The 20,826-nt window shown below is 33.1% G+C and overlaps 3 protein-coding genes across 4 annotated transcripts in view; 1 reads left to right on the top strand and 2 right to left on the bottom strand.

Annotated features, from left to right (window-relative positions):
- DAAM (disheveled-associated activator of morphogenesis-like protein) overlaps positions 1 to 12,178 on the bottom strand; it is an 88,327-nt gene extending 76,149 nt beyond the window's left edge. Inside the window, exon 1 of the mRNA XM_085199785.1 lies at positions 12,012 to 12,178. The gene's annotated coding sequence lies outside the window, so the exon portion shown is untranslated. The remainder of the gene's footprint in view (positions 1 to 12,011) is intronic.
- A 2,232-nt stretch (positions 12,179 to 14,410) lies between these two features.
- On the top strand, positions 14,411 to 17,113 carry Aven (Apoptosis and caspase activation inhibitor). 2 transcript variants are annotated; one of them, XM_085199812.1, is made up of 6 exons: positions 14,411 to 14,577; positions 14,660 to 14,763; positions 14,867 to 15,072; positions 15,413 to 16,184; positions 16,456 to 16,578; positions 16,664 to 17,113. In XM_085199812.1, the coding sequence occupies exons 1-5, from the start codon at positions 14,552 to 14,554 to the stop codon at positions 16,548 to 16,550; spliced, it is 1,203 nt and encodes a 400-aa protein (XP_085055938.1). In that variant the 5' UTR covers positions 14,411 to 14,551; the 3' UTR covers positions 16,551 to 16,578; positions 16,664 to 17,113. The 2 variants fall into 2 exon arrangements, with proteins under 2 accessions (XP_085055938.1, XP_085055937.1); XM_085199811.1 differs by lacking the exon at positions 16,664 to 17,113 and having other exon boundaries at positions 16,456 to 16,610.
- On the bottom strand, positions 17,111 to 20,807 carry LOC146531024 (uncharacterized). Its single transcript, XM_085199793.1, has 4 exons — positions 19,131 to 20,807; positions 18,990 to 19,047; positions 18,832 to 18,870; positions 17,111 to 18,577 (listed from the first exon to the last, which is right to left on the bottom strand). The coding sequence occupies exons 1-4, from the start codon at positions 20,436 to 20,438 to the stop codon at positions 17,934 to 17,936; spliced, it is 2,049 nt and encodes a 682-aa protein (XP_085055919.1). The 5' UTR covers positions 20,439 to 20,807; the 3' UTR covers positions 17,111 to 17,933.
- Between the last annotated feature and the right edge of the window lie 19 nt (positions 20,808 to 20,826).

Raw genomic sequence — 20,826 nt, forward strand, 5'->3', positions numbered from 1 at the left:
TGGAAGTTACGTTTGATTGTGTATTGTGTATGCGGTAATGAGATATTCGAAATACAATTATAGAAATTTATAATAATACAATTATTGAGGCATTGAGTGTTAAGTAATGCGGTAGGATACCATTCGGAGGAATTTTAAAAGTCAATAATTGTAGTTTTGTTTTCTACTAATGGTCATAGCAACATTTTTTAATAATAACAAAATAAATGTATTACATAACAAACAGGTGGAAAATGTAGTGTAAAGAAGAAAGATAATAAAATAAGTTAATAGCAAGGTTATTTACCGCACTTATATCTTAACTATAACATTTAAGATTTAACTTTTCGCTATTATTTGTGCATTGGCCCCGTCGTCGTTGATAATTTAGGATAGGTAGATAAGTCTAATGTTTTGTTATTATATATATTATATAAGTTAGCTATGATTCAGACTTATAAAATTTATTATTTGAAATATCATAGCACTCAGCTAGCAGATGTGAAGGGGGCCTCTATATATATTTTTGTACCTAGCCTGAAAACTATAGAAAAAATAAGAAAAAATTCCGGATTTGTTCAAAGTTTACTCTAGTTTCTCCCAGTCAAACTTGCAAAGCATGGAAAATATAAAGAAAATCATCGTGATGTAAAGTGTACTTAAAATACTTAGTACGAGTATGTATGATAGTTTACCGCTTTTTATTACTGCCGCATTTTCCAAAGAATTCTTCTCATTACACAAATGTGGCTAATTACAGTGAGCGACAGACGCCATCCAGACGTCACAACTACATACAGACATATACATATTACATGAATGAGTTGTAATTCTTTAGTACCTACATAGAACTAAAAAAACTCTATAAAGAAACAAGAAAGCAAGGGTTTCATAGATAAAGCACTATTATTAAAGAAAGGCCCATTAATCACGCATACAGCAGGATGGGCAAAGATAATCTAGTGTTAAAACACTCCGTTCATCCGTCTGCGTCTTTCAAATTTTGCCCAATTTTTAAGATATTGTGTTATAATGTCGAACTCAACGCGCATTGTCTAGGTACCATTACCGCGAGTAATAATCGAATCCACAATCATCTCGCTTACACGTTGTGATTGTACGATACGACATCCTCTAATTTAGTTTATTTATTAATTCCATTCCACACAAATAATATGTCAGGTTCTATTATTTCACATACAAATATCACTGGAATATAAACCCGCATTCGACATCCGTATCGTCGGTGACCCCCATTCGATGGGCACGTAGTGGCTGGCCTTCGCTCGTTTTGCATCTTGTGCTTTCGATGCGTGGCCGTGTTTATTATCAGTGTTGTCGATCTATCGATAAAAAATAGGGTTTTTTTTTACATTTATTTAATCACGATAGGACGACCATAAAAAATAAAGCAAAATATAAGACATTTTGCAAATAATTCCATTTTTTTTATTATAAAGTAGCAATAATATTGTATTTTTTTTTATTTAAAAACATAATATACTTAACTTTCACCCCCATTTATATCACCTCCCATAATAATTAAGATAAAATTATCGTTACCATACAAAGTTTTCAGTTAAATCGATATCTAATGTAGATTGCACGCCAGTACAATGTTTTACGAGCAACTTTCACTGCACATATTATAGCTAATCTATGATGATCTTATCATCGATTACGCCATTAATATTAATACGTATCATGTGCTCGAGTAATAAAATCGATACTCGGCACCGCACTAGCGGCTCTAGCTCGTATCGTACGAGGACGTTAAACTGATTGTTATTCTATAGCCGAGCCATTGGTCCCCTTTCTCCAAATTACATTGCTTCCTTCTGTTATAAAAATATAACAATAAAATCACTTTCAAAAGAAAAGGTACGCCAGTTTCTCTTTTAATAATGTATTGGGAGTTGACAATTATCGCTGTATAAATACAGTAAATATAATAATTGTTGTAATGACAATTGGGAATAAGTCGTATAAGAAACGAGATAATAAGAAAAGAAACTTAAAAAAGTAAGAGACATCATGTTAAACTTAATTCTAATATATCTAGATCAACTGAATAGGGATACCGTTATAGAATTTTAATTATTTTGCATGCGTAAATACCTGCTGAATATATTTATATAGACCTCACGAAATGCTGTGCAGATACGCAGGTACATTAATATGTTATAAAAAAATACAACTTTAAACATTCATAGGGTTTATTACACAAATAGAAAAATTGGAAGTTATACAACAAACAATTGTTTAATACATAAGAGACAAACATGATTGATGATAACTTCCATTCCATCTACTCCCATCAAGTGAGAATCCAAAATTAACCGTTCAAATTGTACCTTCTGTTTTCTACTTATCGTTCACTTTAACTTGTTAATCATTGTAACTTGTTGTTGTAAAAAATAATATTTATATAATATTTAGTGTTTTGAGTGGCAGAACTCGTTTCTCTCATCTCTTTGTCTTCATATCCGATCAAAGAAGTGAAAATAATTAATTCTGCCGACGACGGTCACGACGAACTCAAGTTAATGTATGTAATTACAAGTATTAGTAGAAAATATAAATAATCAATAAATTAATATAACTAGTACATTAAATTTACATAAATTAATATAATCATAGACAGCAAAAACATACCCAATTGTTTTTAACAAAGCAAAGAGCACAAGTAAGATTGACTATCGTAAAGTGGCAGGCGCAAATTGCCAATAAAAACCACCTTAGAATGACACCTAGAAGACTAAATAAAATGGTTTTTAATTTAATATATATGAAATTTATTACTTCTGTAGCTCCGTCCTCCAGCTTCTTTTTTCTATTTACAATAAAATATTACTTCTGATTATTAATTTACATTTAAAGTGGACCGATCTCGACACGTAGTTCAATGAGTTGGATATTTAAGCAATTAATATTTTAAATAATCAAGCAAAACGCTAACTGCCCGACGAGGAACATGTTCATAACATATATGTATAATCAGAAATGATCACAAAATATTCTGTATGCCTCATTTTATATACGCGTGACGTAATATGGCCTATGGCCTACTATAAATGAACGACAATAATAATAATAGGATCACGCATAAATACAATACAAAACCCCAACATAAGATCAATCAGATGCACAGAAAACACACAAAACTACCAACAAAATCCCAAATATACACAACCCACACACAACACACACAAAGTAAACACAAACACACAACAACCACCAACCAGGCCAGGCCAGGTGTACACCATCGTGGCATACAGTTTTAACACAGCAACGCCCGCGATAGCGAGAGTTGCGTACGAGGCAGGCGCTTCCTGCAACATGCAGCTGCGTGAATCACACAGCTGTTATATTGCTTTTACATCGTTCCGGTACATTTATTTTAAGACTACTTACGTGCTATCCCGTACGGTGTTATCCCGTATTTGTTAACTTTAGCGAACTATTTTAAAGCAGAATTTTACCTAACATAGTAATATATAAAAATAATTATGACATTGTAAAAATTGTATTCAAATGATGTAAGCACATATAGTTCTCTGATAAGATTAATAATTATAATAATATTTTTGTTTTATCTATCATAACCCTGGATAAATTGAAAGAACCTGTAATTAAAAAGATAAAAACTATATAATTTTAGAAGATAAAAAAGCTTAAAAATAATATATTTCGTTAGATACTCCGTTCCTTCCATGATTTTCGTGTGAATATCGTGTATTTGTGTTATTATTAAGGTGATTTGCGAAACTCAACACTGCCAGTCGGATGCTATTACACTAAACCACGGTTACCTCTTTAATTAACCTGAAATACTCCCTCCCGATATAATATAAAAAAAAATAACACTATAAAAACATCAAATAATAATAATAAAGGAAGTATTACATAAAGACTCAAAACACACCATCCGGTGCTATATTCTTAGTCCAAAGAAAAGTGAATCATGCGCGTGCGCACCTCTCGGCTCTCGCACAGTAGAGTACCGCTACCGTACCGTAGTCCGTACCTACATATCGTATATAATGTGTTCTAGCAACGCGACGTTATCCTATTGATCGTTTTATTGCTCCTTCTGTTTTTGCTTCAGTGAAAGAAACTGAACATGCATCATTGCGTTACACTACTTTTTAGGAGAGTGTTTTCTATTTCAATTCCATATACGTGCATATACACAGGCCTACTATATACTGTTTTCAATTAAGATAATAAAATTATATTAGCTATGAATTTTATGTGTAATTTTTAAATAAATCTTAATACAAAAAAATCTCATAATACATATAAATAAAACAAATTAAAATTATTATTCTAAAAATAAAATAAATAAAAAAAAATAATTGATCATATTCACAAATTAAAAAAAAATCTCATGATGACGTATTAGCGGCGCCAGCGATACAAAGAATCATAGTGTCATAGAGGCGACATAGAGCCGTACCTATACAGCACGTTGAGTTAGATTGAAAATGTATCAAGAAACGTGAGAAACACACAGTATAGTGGACATTGCGACACATACATTTAGTATTAAATTTGTAATCTATGGCGAGACGTGTAGGATAATGGGTATATGGACGCTTCCTCACAGATATAACACGTAAGTACAGTACGGTGGACAAGTCGTGGCCACTGTGAAATTAGATGCTCGGAAATTTTGCGCATTGATTCGGGACGAAAATAGTCAAAACTACGAAAAATTCTGAAATCAAATCTGCACGGCAACCTACAGCTAGCTTCATGTATGCCACGACTCGTCAACCATACTGTACTGTATCGCAATTAGCGCTCGCTCACATGTTCTAGGAAGGATTAACTGGATTTGTTTTAACGGACCGGGCTCCACTCGTTTGTCTGGACTAATCACAACGTGAAAATTTCACGTTTACAAATAAAAACTTCACTTGGAGCAATCAACTGAGCAAACTCCTAAGTCATCTTTGGCTTAGGGGAAAGGATGTTTAAAGAAGATTATTATTTGTCGGTACTTTGAGCATGGGTTTAACATTCTGATTGTATTATCTGATAGATGCATGACTGGTCCGTTATAATCAGGTTATTAACTTTCTGTCATTTTTCGTGGGTTCTGTTGTGCGGCGTGGCTAGGCGTGTAAGTGTTCATTCATCATATGTGTTATGAATCTTTGTCGATTTGCTGTAGGTACACCAGAATGAAGAATCAGATAAAGATTATTTAAAATTTATATGTCCAAAGATATTTACTTATCTATACAACGTATTACTGAATTTGGCGGAAAGCGGAACGGAATATCCTCCATCCCTCTGCCTACTTTGCTACATACAGGGATAGAGCGTGAAACTACTCGTATATGAATTAAATAAAAATAAACTGAGACTTAAATTGATCGATGATCTCATTTAAAATGCACATACATTGAAGAGGGTACCATATCCAACAGTACAAAATAATTCGTCAACGGAAATAATAAAGGATGTAACTAAATTGTGGATGGCACACACACCTACTCAGGCATTCATAATTATAATGGCGACAAACAAAAAAAACAAATTAACATATGACGTTATAATGAATAGATTATAATATAATAATAGATTATAATTCTTTCAAATGCAAATTTAGCTAACGCCGAAAGAGACAGAGAACAGAATGCTCACACACTTCGTTCGACACGAGTAATGAAAATTGATACAAGAATGAAATACTAGATGCACATGAGTTTGCCGTTTCCTATTACCGTGCCGTATGGGGAAACAATATGCTTCAAATTCCTTTAGGGTTTCTTTTGTACAATACTTTTATAATTGTATTTAGATTTTTTTTGAGACGTAAGTATGGTGGGTGTGGGTTCGTTACCCACTGGTGGGAATGGATTGTTTATTTTCTCACTCTGGTAACAAGACAAAATGAGACATTGTGTTGTGCCAAAAAACGCAATGTCTCAAAAATTCAGAACTAAGTAAAGTAGACAACTAAGTTTCTTGACATTTGGTCCCCATTACATATCCTACTCTCGGAATATATTATGAATATAAAAAAATATTTTAAAAAAGACATCAAATTATCTTGTAATATTGATAACTATAACAATATTTGCATTAACTATCTGTATACGATGAAAAATAAAAATACAAAGTACGAGTAAGTATAGAAAACAATACAGCAAAATAAAAACTATGGATACCAATCCCGACCTAGGCAACGAGAAAGTATAAGGGCAACGAATTGCAAAAACCTGACCACACCACACTGACCCAGACCATACTTTAGTTCACAATTAACGTCCTCAAATAAAAAGCTGTCTTGACAATTGAAGAACCAGATCGAGCTAAGAGTTCGCGACGAGATGCGCGAGTTAATATACATTCAAATCTCTTTTTCAGGATAAGCAGAAAGAAACAAGTGCTAAGACACTTCGTTCCATGTTTCCCAATTTCTGGAGGGATGGCGTATTGAATGACAGAACTGAACGCCGCACTTTGTCTTTAAATCAGAGCAAAGAAATGAAAATATTTCGTATTTCATTTCATCCAGTGGGGATCGAACCCACAACTAATGGCGTTTCACACACTTGCCCCTTGCGCCACGACTGGCCTCGACTTGTATTACTTATGATGTACATATATAAATATAAAGTTTTACAGTATTTATTCTATACAAGACAAAAAGATAATTAGTACTTAGCACAGCCATACTTCTTAAACAAATTATAATGTATAATTAGCTATGATAAAATCAACTAAGCCATAGTATAACTACTATCAGTATTACAGCTCACGTATCTTATTATGAAAATATTGAACATTCTATCAGATAACAAATCCAATATGGTGAGAGCGTATATGAAATAAATTTTCCTATTTTTTTGTATTGATTAAACTTGTGATTTAGCATTTATTACTCTTTTTATTTCTCTCAGCATCATGCATAGAATAGGGTAGGCGGAGAGAACGTAGTGTTCAGTGTGAATTTGCATTCCGCATTTTGAATTGATTGCAATTTTAGGTTTCAGTGTATGGATATTGTCTTTAAAATAATAAATATTGTCTTTCAGATATTGTAGTACAAGCGGGCGAAGCCGTCAGCAAGTCGCTGGTGAATAATAAGTAACTGCCCAACGCATATTTATTCAAAACAATTTGGCGTTCATTCTACATAAATATTACTATCCTCACTAGTTCTTACCTAAGAAATTGATCACTTTAAATACAATACGAAATTTCGTAACGAATTCCTAGATTTCAAGTAATAACAGACTCCCAATTCGGTAAGATCGTGCGGTTCTAAATATAGCATATTCCACACCGAAGGGGAATTTCGAGGTTCAAAGACCTGACGGGCTGACGTGTCTCAGACTCGGTGATGTAGGCATTCATTTAGACCACAACAAGTTCAGGGACAACCGTCGATAAGCGCGAGAGCTTTAATGAAAGAGCATTCAGCCCTATAATTACTTTATCAGCTGAGGAGTATTCGAAAGTACCAAGTTACTTTTACTAATTTATTCGTAAAAATTACCATATGTGAAATGACAAGGCAAATTTCGTAGTTTTAACAAAATATTCTCGAAATTCTTTATTACACATTTAATCCATATTAAGTAGATTATTATTTTTTCTCTTATTCTCCCATGAAGCAGGGCAGGCAGTGGAAGCAGTTAGGGAGTGTTAATACACTCCGCTCCCTACCTCTACTACTAAGAGTATATTATAATTATAATTACTAAAGCAACTCAAAGTAAGTCGTAGCTAGTACGAGTACGTATCGTGCACTTAGGTCCTAGGTATATATTTGTGCCAAACGCTATCGCAATGTATGTCGCAACATGCCTAATCCAAAATGGGAGTCTTCCAATAGCGATAGCCATTATTTTGTGTACCATTTAACTGTATCGTAGCGACGTTGCCTGCATAGTATTCTAGCTAAGCCACTTCAAGTAATTATTAATAACTACAGACATAAAAACAAATAAAATTCTATCATAAGTTTGAAATTTAAGCATTCTTAGGGTTCCGTACCCAAGAGCCCTTTAAGGAACCAGTAAAAGATCACTATGCTGTCCGTCTCTCCGTCTGTAAAGAAAATGTCTCAAGATCGTTTGTATGTATCAAGCTGAAATGAATATCAAATATTGAGATCTATGGAGTAATAACAGTGTAGTACCTATCGATAAAACAATGATATACCCACATAAATTATCAATTCACATCATTAAAAATCAATAGTGATGTAACTCATTAAAGTTTAAAACACACTTTAATGATAAATTAGCTCATTTAACGACAGTTTATATTCAAAGCCACACTCCATATTGTCACCAGCCAGAGCCCACAGGATACCTACCAAGTGCCTATTATGTAAGCCGTAAGGACGTCTCGTTAGTTGGCACGCATCCAAGTTTATTAATGTCTTCGACTGCATAAACCTGAGATGCTATTCAGCATCCTTTGTGCTAATCTTCTCTTGTGTGTCATTCGAGTTTATTGGTTTTTTTTTTACTGTTTCACATGTTATATAATGTGATATCATATAACAGCGATTGCGATTGCGATTCACTCTACTAGGCACGTTGTTAATATAATTAATGGCTAAATAAAAACAATACACAGTATTTATATTTCATTCACATGATTTAAAAAAATACATATTATAAAAATAACAAAAACATAATTATGTTTACTAACTTTATCATTTGCATAAAAGATTACAAAGCAGAAAAGAATGTTCATAATCATATACATGTGGGACTAGTATTTACCTGCGGCTTCATCTGCGTGGTCAAATGAAAACATCTAACAATTGTGTATGTTGGGAACATGGAAATAACTAAGTTTATATAACATACCTAAAACCTCCCTCCCCTTTTTTATACAGGACTTATTAATAAGACGAATGTAATAAGCACAAATTCGATGTTTACTAGTAGGCAGTCGAAGGCCATCAGCCATCTTCCATATCCATCACAAGACCATAAAATGCCAGGTTCATGATGATACAACAATTAGAAGTGCGTGAAATCCAGATTCTTAAATTATTTTATTATATACTTGCAGCAGGACCTAATAAACAACAACCTATTTATTACCTATAAGTAGTAGACCCTAAATTTGCAAGTTCAACCAAATAAACTCTTCGGCTTTATGATATTAAGTATACAAATAAATTGTAATAAAAGTGAAAAATTTAATTACAACTTAATTTCTATCCTCACATTATAAAATCGAAAACTATACATAAACTCCAGTACTGTACAAATTTTATTGATATTTAAGCAAGTGTTAGTCTAAAGCTGATTTTCTCTGACTCACACGATTTTGGTTCAACTAAATATAGTGATTCATAAACGATAATTCATTCAAGATTGAGTTGTTCGATAAAATAACATCTAATATTTTAAACAATACTTATAATTACATTATATTAAGGTCAGCTTCACGCTGTAACCCGGCACAGCAGTGTAGGCAGAGAGCTAGTGTTTAGACACTGTTCCACACATTGAGGTGGTCTAAGAATATCGTATTATAATATATATATATATATATATATATATATTATATATTATATATATATATATATTATATATATATATATATATATTATATATTATATATATATATATATATATATTATATATTATATAATATATATATATATTATATATATATATATATATTATAATACGATTGATATATATATATATATATATCATATCAATAATAGTAAAACAGTATCTCCCTTTTCTCGGAACAAATAAGTGTATAGTGTACATTCATACATTTTTAGAAAAAATAAGGTTGCCTCCAGAATTCAGCGGAAAATGGTGAACGAAGTGCCTTACATTAGGTTCCCTCTGCATATCCTGCTGTGTGCGGAATACGGCATAAAGCTGATTTTGAATTGAATTTAATTTTTTATTCGTTAGATAATATTTGTTAAACGTTTAAGAACTAGGAATTATAATATAATATTGATAATTTGTATGAAGTGGGATTAGTTATTATTTTAAGCGACATATTATACAAAAGTTAATTATTAGATTAATACGTCAAAATTGCGATTATTAATGCATTTTATCAATCACAAATGTCATCGAACGATAGATTCATAATCCTTGAATGCATATCAGTACAAATAGTTTACGAGTGCGACATCCTTTATACATCACGTTTAGCTATAAACAAAGTGACTATTTGAAATTTATAATATTATTTTGAAATATTGAAGAGGAAAATATAAATGTGTTCGAAGCGTGAGATTATTAGTGGGTTCGTTTCCCGCTCGTGAAAATGAATTCAAAATTGGCTGGTTCTGAGGCAAAGGGCGGCGTTAATACCCTCCACTCAACGCCTCTAAAATTCGGAGGAAAGTGGAGAACGGAGTCTTTTAACACTAAACTCCCTCTGCTTACCCTGCTACATGCGGGATACAGAGTGAAGCAGATATATAAATGTATTTCCATGTAACATAGCATATTCCTATACAAAAATATTCAAGTAGATACCTACGTGAATAGGCTTCTTATTCATTCGACTCTGAAATCTGAGTCATTAAAAATAGACACTAATCTTTCTTTTTGTTCTTTTATTTCACGCATCTCTCACATTTTACGTGGAAACAAATAACATATGTATGTATAATAATTTGCTTCAATGCTTCCGGTTATTTGGCGACATTTTGGAAACAGTTATGATTAGACTTTATTAGATTACTAACGGCCCGCTCGCGGTTTCACCCGCGTGAACTATGTTATTATTAATTTCTGTCTCCATGAGTGACGTCCATGCAAAATTTGAGACTCCTAGCATTTGTAGTAACGAAGTTTCATACAAACTTTCAACCCCAAAAACAACCCCTTAAAAATCGAATATTACAAATTCCCGTCTTAGCGAGCACCTACGTCCTATAAGTAACTTCTATGCAAAATTTGAGATTCCTAGCATATGTAGTTTCTGAGATTTCGTGATGAGTGAGTGACCTTTCGATTTTATATATATAGATTAGGGCCCTAATCTTTTCAAATGGGATATTTTTTCCAATATGAAAACGGAATCGGAAAAATATAAAACCTTAATATTATTGCAATATAAAAGGTAGATTCGTAGGTAGGTAGGTTTATTGAATTTTTTATTTCAATATAAACCACATATTTAAATATAATATATGTAAACAAATTATTTATAGAGTCACAGTAGAGTCCGATATCATAAATTGAAACCGCAAAATGCGTGCGTCTAAATTCTTAATCAAATATAAATTGTTATTTTCCTGGATTCGAATGTGTGTACGACCGGTGTTCAATTGCGTGTTGACTTCAATTCCGCATGTATAAATGAATATTAAACATTTTTTTTCTTATAGTAATTTGTAAACAAAAACTCGTTGCGTTCCTGCATGATGGAACCATTTAAAGTAGTTACACAAAAATACGTGGAAATTAACTAAATCAAGTGATCGACAGCTAATAGTTTCCTTTTCGAATAACAGAAATAGTAGTTACGTAAAAATAATGAAAGTGTTATTTGTCTAGCGATGATTAAAATTTCGCGGCATAAGAGTCAGAAGAACGTGTCTACATTTTCTAAATTTTACAGGAGGGCAAAAAACTTATCTCTATTAATTAATAGAGTAATATAATATATTCCCTCTATTAATAAGTCGGTAAATAGAATCTTATAAAATAATAATAGAGGTGGTGCTTATTCACAATATTTTTGCTCTCCTGTAAAATTTAGAATATGTAGATACGTTCTTCTGACTCGTTTGCCGCGATTTATGATAACATTTTTCAAAACACCATAACAATATTTCACATTTCCAAACCAATAATGTGAAACCACATAATCTCAACACTAATTAAACTTTATCGAACGAGATAAACGATAAATTTGCGGTCGCTAATCCGAGGGCAACATTATTAAGCAATAAGGGTGTGTTCCGGGTGCATCCAAATCCACATAGGGGAGAGGTTTAACGCCGGCAATCCGCAAATCTAAAACCAATCTCAATCACAAACATTATTTAAAATAAAACTTACCTTCTGAAAACAATAGCGTATATTCCAAGCACTCACAAATAATAATACACTTTATATATCACTTATTAAGCACTACACGGTATTATAAATATGGTTATATATTCCAGGGTTGTCAAATACGTCCTTGCACGCCATGTTGTTTGGAGGACGGGCGCGTGGCGACTGCGCGCTGCCGCCCTTGTGCGTGCGCGCGCATGCGTCACCCCTGCGCGCCCGCGCTCCCGGCCTTCCTTCCTTCCTGCTCCTGTGATGCACAGATTAATAGAGCAGATTAGATAATGGACCTCCTTTTTATTAGACTTTTTAATTTATATTTGTTTTGTTTGTATGTTTTAAGTTTATTTGTGTTGCTTATGTTGAATTGTAATATGTTAAGACTTTGAATTCACAAATTTATTAATAACAATAATAATCTTATAATTCTCTGGCTGTCTAAATCTTAATATATTATTAGGTATAGTTAAGTTAAGGCCGTTGTGGCGCAGCGGCACAAGGGTGTGACTGTAACGCGACGGTTGTGAGTTCGATCCCCACTGGAGGAAGTGAAATATTTATTTACGTTTATATTTCCGTTTTTTCGCTCTGGTGTCGAGGCACAGCGCGGCGTTGAGTTCTACCACTCAACACGCAATACCTCCAGAATTCGGCAGAAAATGAGGAACAGAGTGTCTTAAAACTAGGTTACCGCTGCCTACATTGCAGTGTGCGAGATACAACGTGACGCTGATTAATTAGGTAGTAAAGTAGATACTTTAAGTAATTTATAATATTTGATATATTTTTTATTATACAGTAGGTAAGTAAAATAAAGATCGATACGAATTATAATAACAAAACCGATAGAAGTATTTTATTTATTATTGAGGGAAAAATATCAAACGAAGATTACTTAACAAATAGAACAATATTACTTACAAGTTACGTGTTTAAAAACAAATATATATATTTTTAAAATGCTTACCCTTTAATAAGACTACCACTAAACATATTGAACAAGCATAATCAAAAACACAAAGAACAATGCCCTTCACAATGGATGATTTGTTGTCCTTGTTCCCTTCCATTTGTAGAGCACTCTTTTTATTGTTTTTTATCATAAACAAACAATGAAGCTGTCTGCTGCAAGTCGTTATTATGTTTCAGCGACGGGCACACGAAAAATATAGCTTTCATAGTATACATCTCTGTGCATTCTTAAAGGACCCCATAATAAATAATTTTAAGGGATTGAATGGATGATACGATACAGTTATTTTAAAATTGAATTTAAACAGCGGTATTTACGATTTAACAATACTCTACGTGGGCCGCAGGTATGATATAGGGATGTGCTTGGGAAGTCAACCTACGCATGTGCATTGAATCTTACATTATCATATTCCTATAGAATTATTCTTCGTCGTAGCCGTAGATCGACCTATAAGGATAAAATTCATTGCGTTTAATTCACAATAACGTTGGTAATATTACATGTTCATAATTAATAAATAGTAGTAATACATTGAAATCAAGATCTTCAATATTTGCTTATAATGAAATTTAATATGATGTAATTTTATTAAAATTGGTCTCCGTTGCAACACTGAACGTAAACTGTTCCAACGTTTCAATACTATGAAAATGAGTGTATGATGTATTGTACATTAACTTTAATTTCAACTTTTTAATAGCAAAAAATCTGGGATGAGCACCAGACTATCCTGGAGTGGGCACAGACTGACAGAAATTTGCCACGCTTATTATGCAAATTTTATTAATTTGATAATCAAAACTTCCTGTTGCGTTTTTTATAGTAAGCAGAGGCATAGCATGCATAACATGTTATTATTTTTACACAAGGGGAATGTCAGTAATTTGTGTCAACTCCCAGAGCAAGAATCAAACCTATAATCATTGTGTATACACTATACCTGTCTGGCACTCTCTACTCTCTGTTCACTGTGCCAGAAGAATAATCGTATAATAATTATATCTGATATTATTTAAAAGCAACATAACATTACAGAGATACGAACTTTTTGTAACAGGCGTTCTGCACACTATGTTCTTCAGTCTTCTTGACTGTAGAACTTAAACGTGTTTGATGCGACTAATACGAAATTATTTTAAGTTTTTAGCACGTATTTTAAAAGAGATTTATTTAGATAGCTCATATATACAAATTAAACATAATTTCAAGTCCAATACTTTTGCGAGGTATCAACATCAGTTGAACACAAACTTAAACTCTTTTTTCATAAATGGACTAATTAATAAGAGTACTACTAATAGGAGTAAGAGATAATGTAAGATTATCTCATGACTACCCCAAACCAAACTCAAACCCTTATTACGTCATTACATATATTATCTGTAAATTTTTACATTATAATAACACACAAATTTTGCTGACATTGACGTTTCACTGAAAACGTATTTTATAGTGAGTTGACTTCGATGATGTGTTGATGTGTTCTGTGACTTCGATTTGCTAATAGTTTGGCTGAAGAAGTTTGCGTGGAGTAAACAGATGTTTGCTACTAAAAACCAAAATATTCATAATGCCTGAAGAGTCAAGTAAAAATATGTAAGTATAATTCATAGTAAAATATGAATAAAGATGACAGAAAACATATGAGTATGTTGATATAAAATACTTTTGTTTACAGACAAAAAGGAAAAAATGATCCTAAAGAACAGCGGCGAAGGCGAGGTCGACAAAATCCAGCTCCTATTGAAAAGAAAATTGAGAAGGCCCCAGAACCACCCAAAGGTGGAGAAATATTTTTTAGAAATAATACAATACAATATAAATACTTTATGTTCAATATAAAATAATTATATCTACTTATTTTATATTTGTGTTGTATTTACAGAACCCGAAAAACCTGCTTATGAACCTCCTGGACCGGAGTTTTATAAAGGTTTAAAAAGGGAAACAGATGAAATTTTGAAAATAACTGAAGAGGCTAATTCTAAATATAAGAAAAAAGAGATCCAAAGTAATTGGGCCAAATATGAATTGCCAATTGAGAGTTACGAAGAGATTGATGAGCAAGAGAATTTAGGAGCTGATTATGAGGTGACTTTTATAATTTACCCAACAACTGAAATACCATTCATATATCTGTGCAATGGACCACTCTGAGTTATGATTATATTTGTATTATTTTCATTTCCTTCTATGATAGAAAAATAAATGGTTTTAAGTTACCCATTCCATAGGCATAGAGTCCTCTAACTCACATGGTATTTCAAATTCAGTCATAATGTAATATAATGTCCGCAGAATAGGCTTATTTATGCTGCCTCTGCTATTACTGTGTCATAAAGTTTAAAATATAATAAGAAATGTATTTATACCATAAATATGTTGTATTAAAAATTATGTTACTATTAATTAAATATTAATTGATTTTCAGGCTCTTATCCAAGCTCCGCTATCAGTGGGTGGACATTTTCAGTTTAAGCATGAAAAATCTTGGGATATTACCACAGGTCCATCTATTTATGACAAATATTTTGATATCAATATGGAAAATTTGAATGTAGCTCTTTCCACTATACCATTTTTTGAACGAAATAATATTGACAAGACCATATTAAATGAAAGCGAAATACAAAGTATGAATCATAGAGCTATGAAATTTAAGCAAAAATATTATAATGACAAAAATTTCACAACACCTGAACTAGATACCCAAGAGAAGATTTTAAATTCTTTAAAATCTGAAAATAAGGACAAAATTGAAGAGACTGTTAAAGCTAAAGAAAATAATATAATATTAGATAAAGATATTAACGATGAAAAATTAAAACAATTTAAAGATATAGATCTAGGACAGTGTGAAAAAGAAAAACATGACAGTACCAGACCTATATTAAATTCCAATCTTGATATTGAAAATGACACCAAAACAAATTATGAACCTGTTATTAAGGATAATTTATTGGAAATACCTAATGCAGAAGACAAAGAAATAATTGCTGTTGAAAATAAAACAATTTTAGAAATAGATAATAAAATAAAAACAAATGTAGTTGACAATGATTTTGATGTCATAGAAAAGGAAATTTTAGATAAAAGAAAAATAATTGAACCTAAAATAGCACAAAATCTTCATGAAAAAGCAATTATCCTTGAAAAACAATCAGAAAAAGCTATTTCACCTATGACGGTGGAACCACCCAAAGGTTTGTTTTTATTATTATTTTCAGATGCATGCTAAAACCTGCATATGCAGGACAGAAAGGACTTAGTGTTAAGATACTCCTTTTATACTATTTTAAAGATATTGAGTAATGGAACTCAATATGCTTTAACTTTGCCAGGCAGGGTCAAGCAGGGTCAAATCATTTGTTGACCAGAAGAGAATTTTACTCACAAACGTCTTTATAGTAAAATATATTAATTAGAATGACACTACACACATATATTTTTTTAAATATTATATTCTTATTTCAGTGGATACACAAGTCACGAAAGAAGCTCCCAAGAATCCAATAATAGAATCTCCCGAAGATCTTGAAAAATGGCTGGATGACTTCCTAGATGAATAAATATTATAACTGTATAATGTATATATAGGTATATTATCAATAAAACAAACATTTAATGAACAAGTATTTATTGAATCAATGTGACTTCTGCACTGTTTTCATTGTTTTTTTAGATGTCCTGAAATTTAAAAAGTAATTATTTATTATGTGTTTTGGATGAAATACTTAAATAGCATGGTGTGGAAATGGAATTCAAGAAAGCCATGTAAAGTAATATCAAACCTACCTCCAACCACAAGTTGTGCTACACAACATAAATAAATTTTATTTTTTAGCTTCACACTGTATTTCGCATATAGTAGGTAAGCAAAGACAGAGGGAATCTAGTGTAAAGCAACCTGCGTTCCTCGTACCTCGTCACGATAAAAGTACCAAAAAGTGAAATTATTATTATTGATCTGTTCTGTCCCACTTTTTGCCCAAAAAAAATTGGTGAACAGTGACTTAACATTAGATTCATTGTGCCTACTTAGTTGCCGAAAACGCGTCACTCAATTTTTCCGAATTATTCAATATTATTTTCTTATGAGGAAAAACTAGGAACTAATAAAAACACAAAAAGCTTTCGAATTGTTTATTCAAATTAATTTGTGACAATATATAAAAAGATGTTTTGTATTAATTTAAGGATCCTGGTACAATGCTTACTTCAGTCTTATAGTCAGAAGTTTAGATTTCCTTTAAACTGGAATATATTGTTCTTCAGTCTTCACTGCAAGTCCAAAGAAGTTTCTTCCTTTCATTCTTCTCTCCAAATTTCATTTAATTTACATTATTTTTTTACGGTAATCAATGTGCAACATTGCTTCTTAATTGAATACAGATTGCACAAAATCTTACGAAATTAAAACATAAGTTCGGCGAAACAATGACGTAATTGCACTTTTTTTAAAAAAAAAACATGCACGACTTCCTTTTTACGAACCGATTGCGTCTCCTGCAATATTTAAAAATTTGCAAATTTGCCATTGTCACGCCAAATGAGCGATTAATGTTTTAACACACGGATAAAATACATTTTCTGCCACATTGTTTAAAAATATTTTATTATTATCCTAAATTAGTATATATCTTTACTAAGACATTCGGTACACTGCTGACGATAAAAGTTACAATAACACAACTGAACTAAAAATCTAATACTAAAACTATTAATTAAAGTAAATAATTCCATATGGCGCTGATAAAAAAAACAACTTACACGTAAATTACCGACGCCCGAAATCTTAAACTACAACACCAAAAAAGCAAGAGAATAAAATTGCTTATGAAAGATTTATTTTTAAATTTAATAAAGATTGGGCAGCTCTAATTGCACGGCCACCATAACTATAGCACAGACAATTACATTAACATTCATATGAAAGTGACTAAACACAACATTTAATAACGATAATTACTGTAACTCCTGTATTGATCTCCTCTGCCGTCGTAGTCATATCTGGAATCGTGTCGATATTGGTTGGCAGGAGGCTCCGCTTGCTTGAGGGTCTTGGCCCGCGCCGCCAGCTGCGACACTAACTGCGCCGGCGTCATATGCGCAATCGACATGTTCGCACCTTCCGCCATCCCGCCCGTGGGGTTAAACACCGACCTAGAACTATACAGATCTTGTTCCACTACTTGGGTATGCACCGAAGACGAAAAGTGCTCAGGATCTATGGAAGTACCGACGTCACTAAACTTAGTCGATTCGCGAATTTCACACAATTCGCAAAATGGCCGCGTCGTTTGCACCGCTATCTCCCTGGTTTCCTTTTGAGGTTTCTTCTTTGATTTTTCGACGAATTTCTCCATGTCCAACGCCGCTATGACGGAGTCGACTATTTGCTTGTTATGTTGGGCGATCGTTGAGGTCTTGAATTTTGTGAAGTAGAAATCTGATACGGCTTGGCGCTTCAATGGGGAGCAAAACTTCGATACAATCTGTTTCTGCTCGTTGCTAATGAAAACATTGTTTATTAGCAAGCGGTTCGGCAGGATGATGCAGCCTAGCCGGGACATCGCATTGTGACATCGATTCAACACTGAAAAGTGCAATTTTGAAGATAATTGAGTGTTAGCGTGCAAAGTTTTACAACACATTGGTGTTCAACACCTATATGAAATGTATATTTCCTTTATGATATAAAGGGAACGGAATGATATGGAATCCACTGATAGTGGAAATTTCTTAGTAAACAAATATTTTTATTATAAAAAACATTACAAATAGTCAAGTATTATAATAGTACTAATTAGGCAAGTACTCCATAAATAAAAAAAACCACAATGTACCCACCAGCAACCCTTGCTTGGGTATCCATAACCTGAGTCGCACCTGGAATGATAATATAAATTTCCATAAAAATATCATAATATGTATGTAATATCATAATATGTGTGTATGTCACTTTGAATGTCAGTAGAATTAAAATGTGGTAGCAAATTTATTCATACCTTTGTTTGGTGCCAATTTCAAATAGTCTTCATGAGATAACTTGCCATCTGCAACCAACTGGAATGTTTAGAGTTAGTGTAAATTAAATTAAATAAAGAGACAAATTAATTAAAAAAACAAATAGAAATAGGTAATTTTACTTTTGCCAGTGCATCAGCAGGAGTACTCTGTATAGCATCAGGAGCATTATTCATTGCTGATGTCATTTGCTGGGGAGGCGGCACCATAGTGGGTTGCTGAATTGGATTTACCATAGAGGGATCAGCTGATGCCATGATTGGAGCGGGGACAGGTTGAGGTACTGGCATAACCATTGAACTAGCTTGTTCATACACATATGGGTCTCCATAACCACTGTAAGCTGGACCAGGAGCATAGGAATACCCTGGAGCCTGGGGCTCTGAGTATGGATACTCAACTGATGCGGGTTCAGCATACTGTGGGGCTGGAGTAACCTGATAAGGCATTTCAGATATGCCAGAATATTCTGTAGAAGTAGGAAAGGTGTAGGTTTTTGGATAAAGGAAATCATCAGCTGCGGATATGTGTTTTGGGGATCTTGAATGAGATCTTCTGTGAGCTTCTCTTTCGTGTCTCCGATCTGGAGATCTTGAACGAGAGTGTCGGTGCGAGCGCCTATATGGCGACCTGGATCGACGATCGCGACGTATTACAATATCAGGACTACGTCTCCTAGGGCTGCCATGATGATAATTTCGGTAGGATTTATATGGGACAGGATTCCGATGACCACGATGAGGGCTCTTCCTGGGAATATACGGCGGTACACGAGGACTCCAGGGCTTACGATGATATTTATGAGGTGGTGGTGTTTCACGTCGTTCTCGTCTTATTGGTGATTCGCGTCGATATTTAACAGGAGACAGTCGATGTTTTTTCGGTGGTGGTGAATGGGAGAGAAGCTTTTTTTCTGCTATTTTGATTTTCTTCCCTTCTGCTGATTTCTGTTCTTCAAAGTAGTCATCTAGTTCTGTTCCTGGAGGCCGCAAGTCATCACTTGATTCTAAATGTTTAGCTAAATACTCTTTAACTTTTACTTCCTTGTCCTTTTTAATAGCTTCATTTGTCTTGCTGGGATCACGTCGACTACCAGGTTTTATATAGTCATCTAGGTGACTGGTACTTCCTTCTCGCTTTCTGTCCAGTGATAATTTTTGATAGCCACGATCATGAATTTTTCGTTTCCATTTTATCCTATTTTCATAAAAGTCATAACCTCTTTTATCTCGATCGATGACGTCCCGCAGGTCCGTGTTTCTATCAATGTTTTCTATTTTAACTCGCGTACGTGAACCTGAAGCCTTCTTCACCTCGTCGTCCCAAGTATCGACCACACTAAGACCTTCAATAAACTCATCTTTACTAAAGTCATCAAAGAAATCACTTGGAATATCTTCACCGTCAGAAGACTCTTTTCGGTTATCCATTAGGTTAGTTTACAAAAAGTATAGTATAGTGGGCTAATAAAACACTTCCACTGATTTACAGTCTATAACTTAAATATCTAGCATATAAACAACCGGTTAAATTTTTAAGCACCTACAAACTTACAATAATTCGGTTGCAATTGTGCTCACGGTATTGATTTATGAATTTGTTGCTGATAATACATAAAAAGATGCTAATCACATTTAATATAATATCATATTCTAACAATTAAGAATACAATTTAGAATTCTAATTGCAGATTTGTTCTTACTTTGTTATTTTGGAAAATACTATTATGTGAAGAACAGCCATAATTTTTTATTTATTTAACAATTAGTTACAAATGTCATGGCTCAAGGGATATATTGACAGCTTAGTGCTTCCAGA

Source organism: Heliconius melpomene, chromosome 16, assembly GCF_056956725.1.
Source record: "Heliconius melpomene rosina isolate 202511_hmr_F chromosome 16, ASM5695672v1, whole genome shotgun sequence".
Taxonomy (NCBI): domain Eukaryota; kingdom Metazoa; phylum Arthropoda; class Insecta; order Lepidoptera; family Nymphalidae; genus Heliconius; species Heliconius melpomene.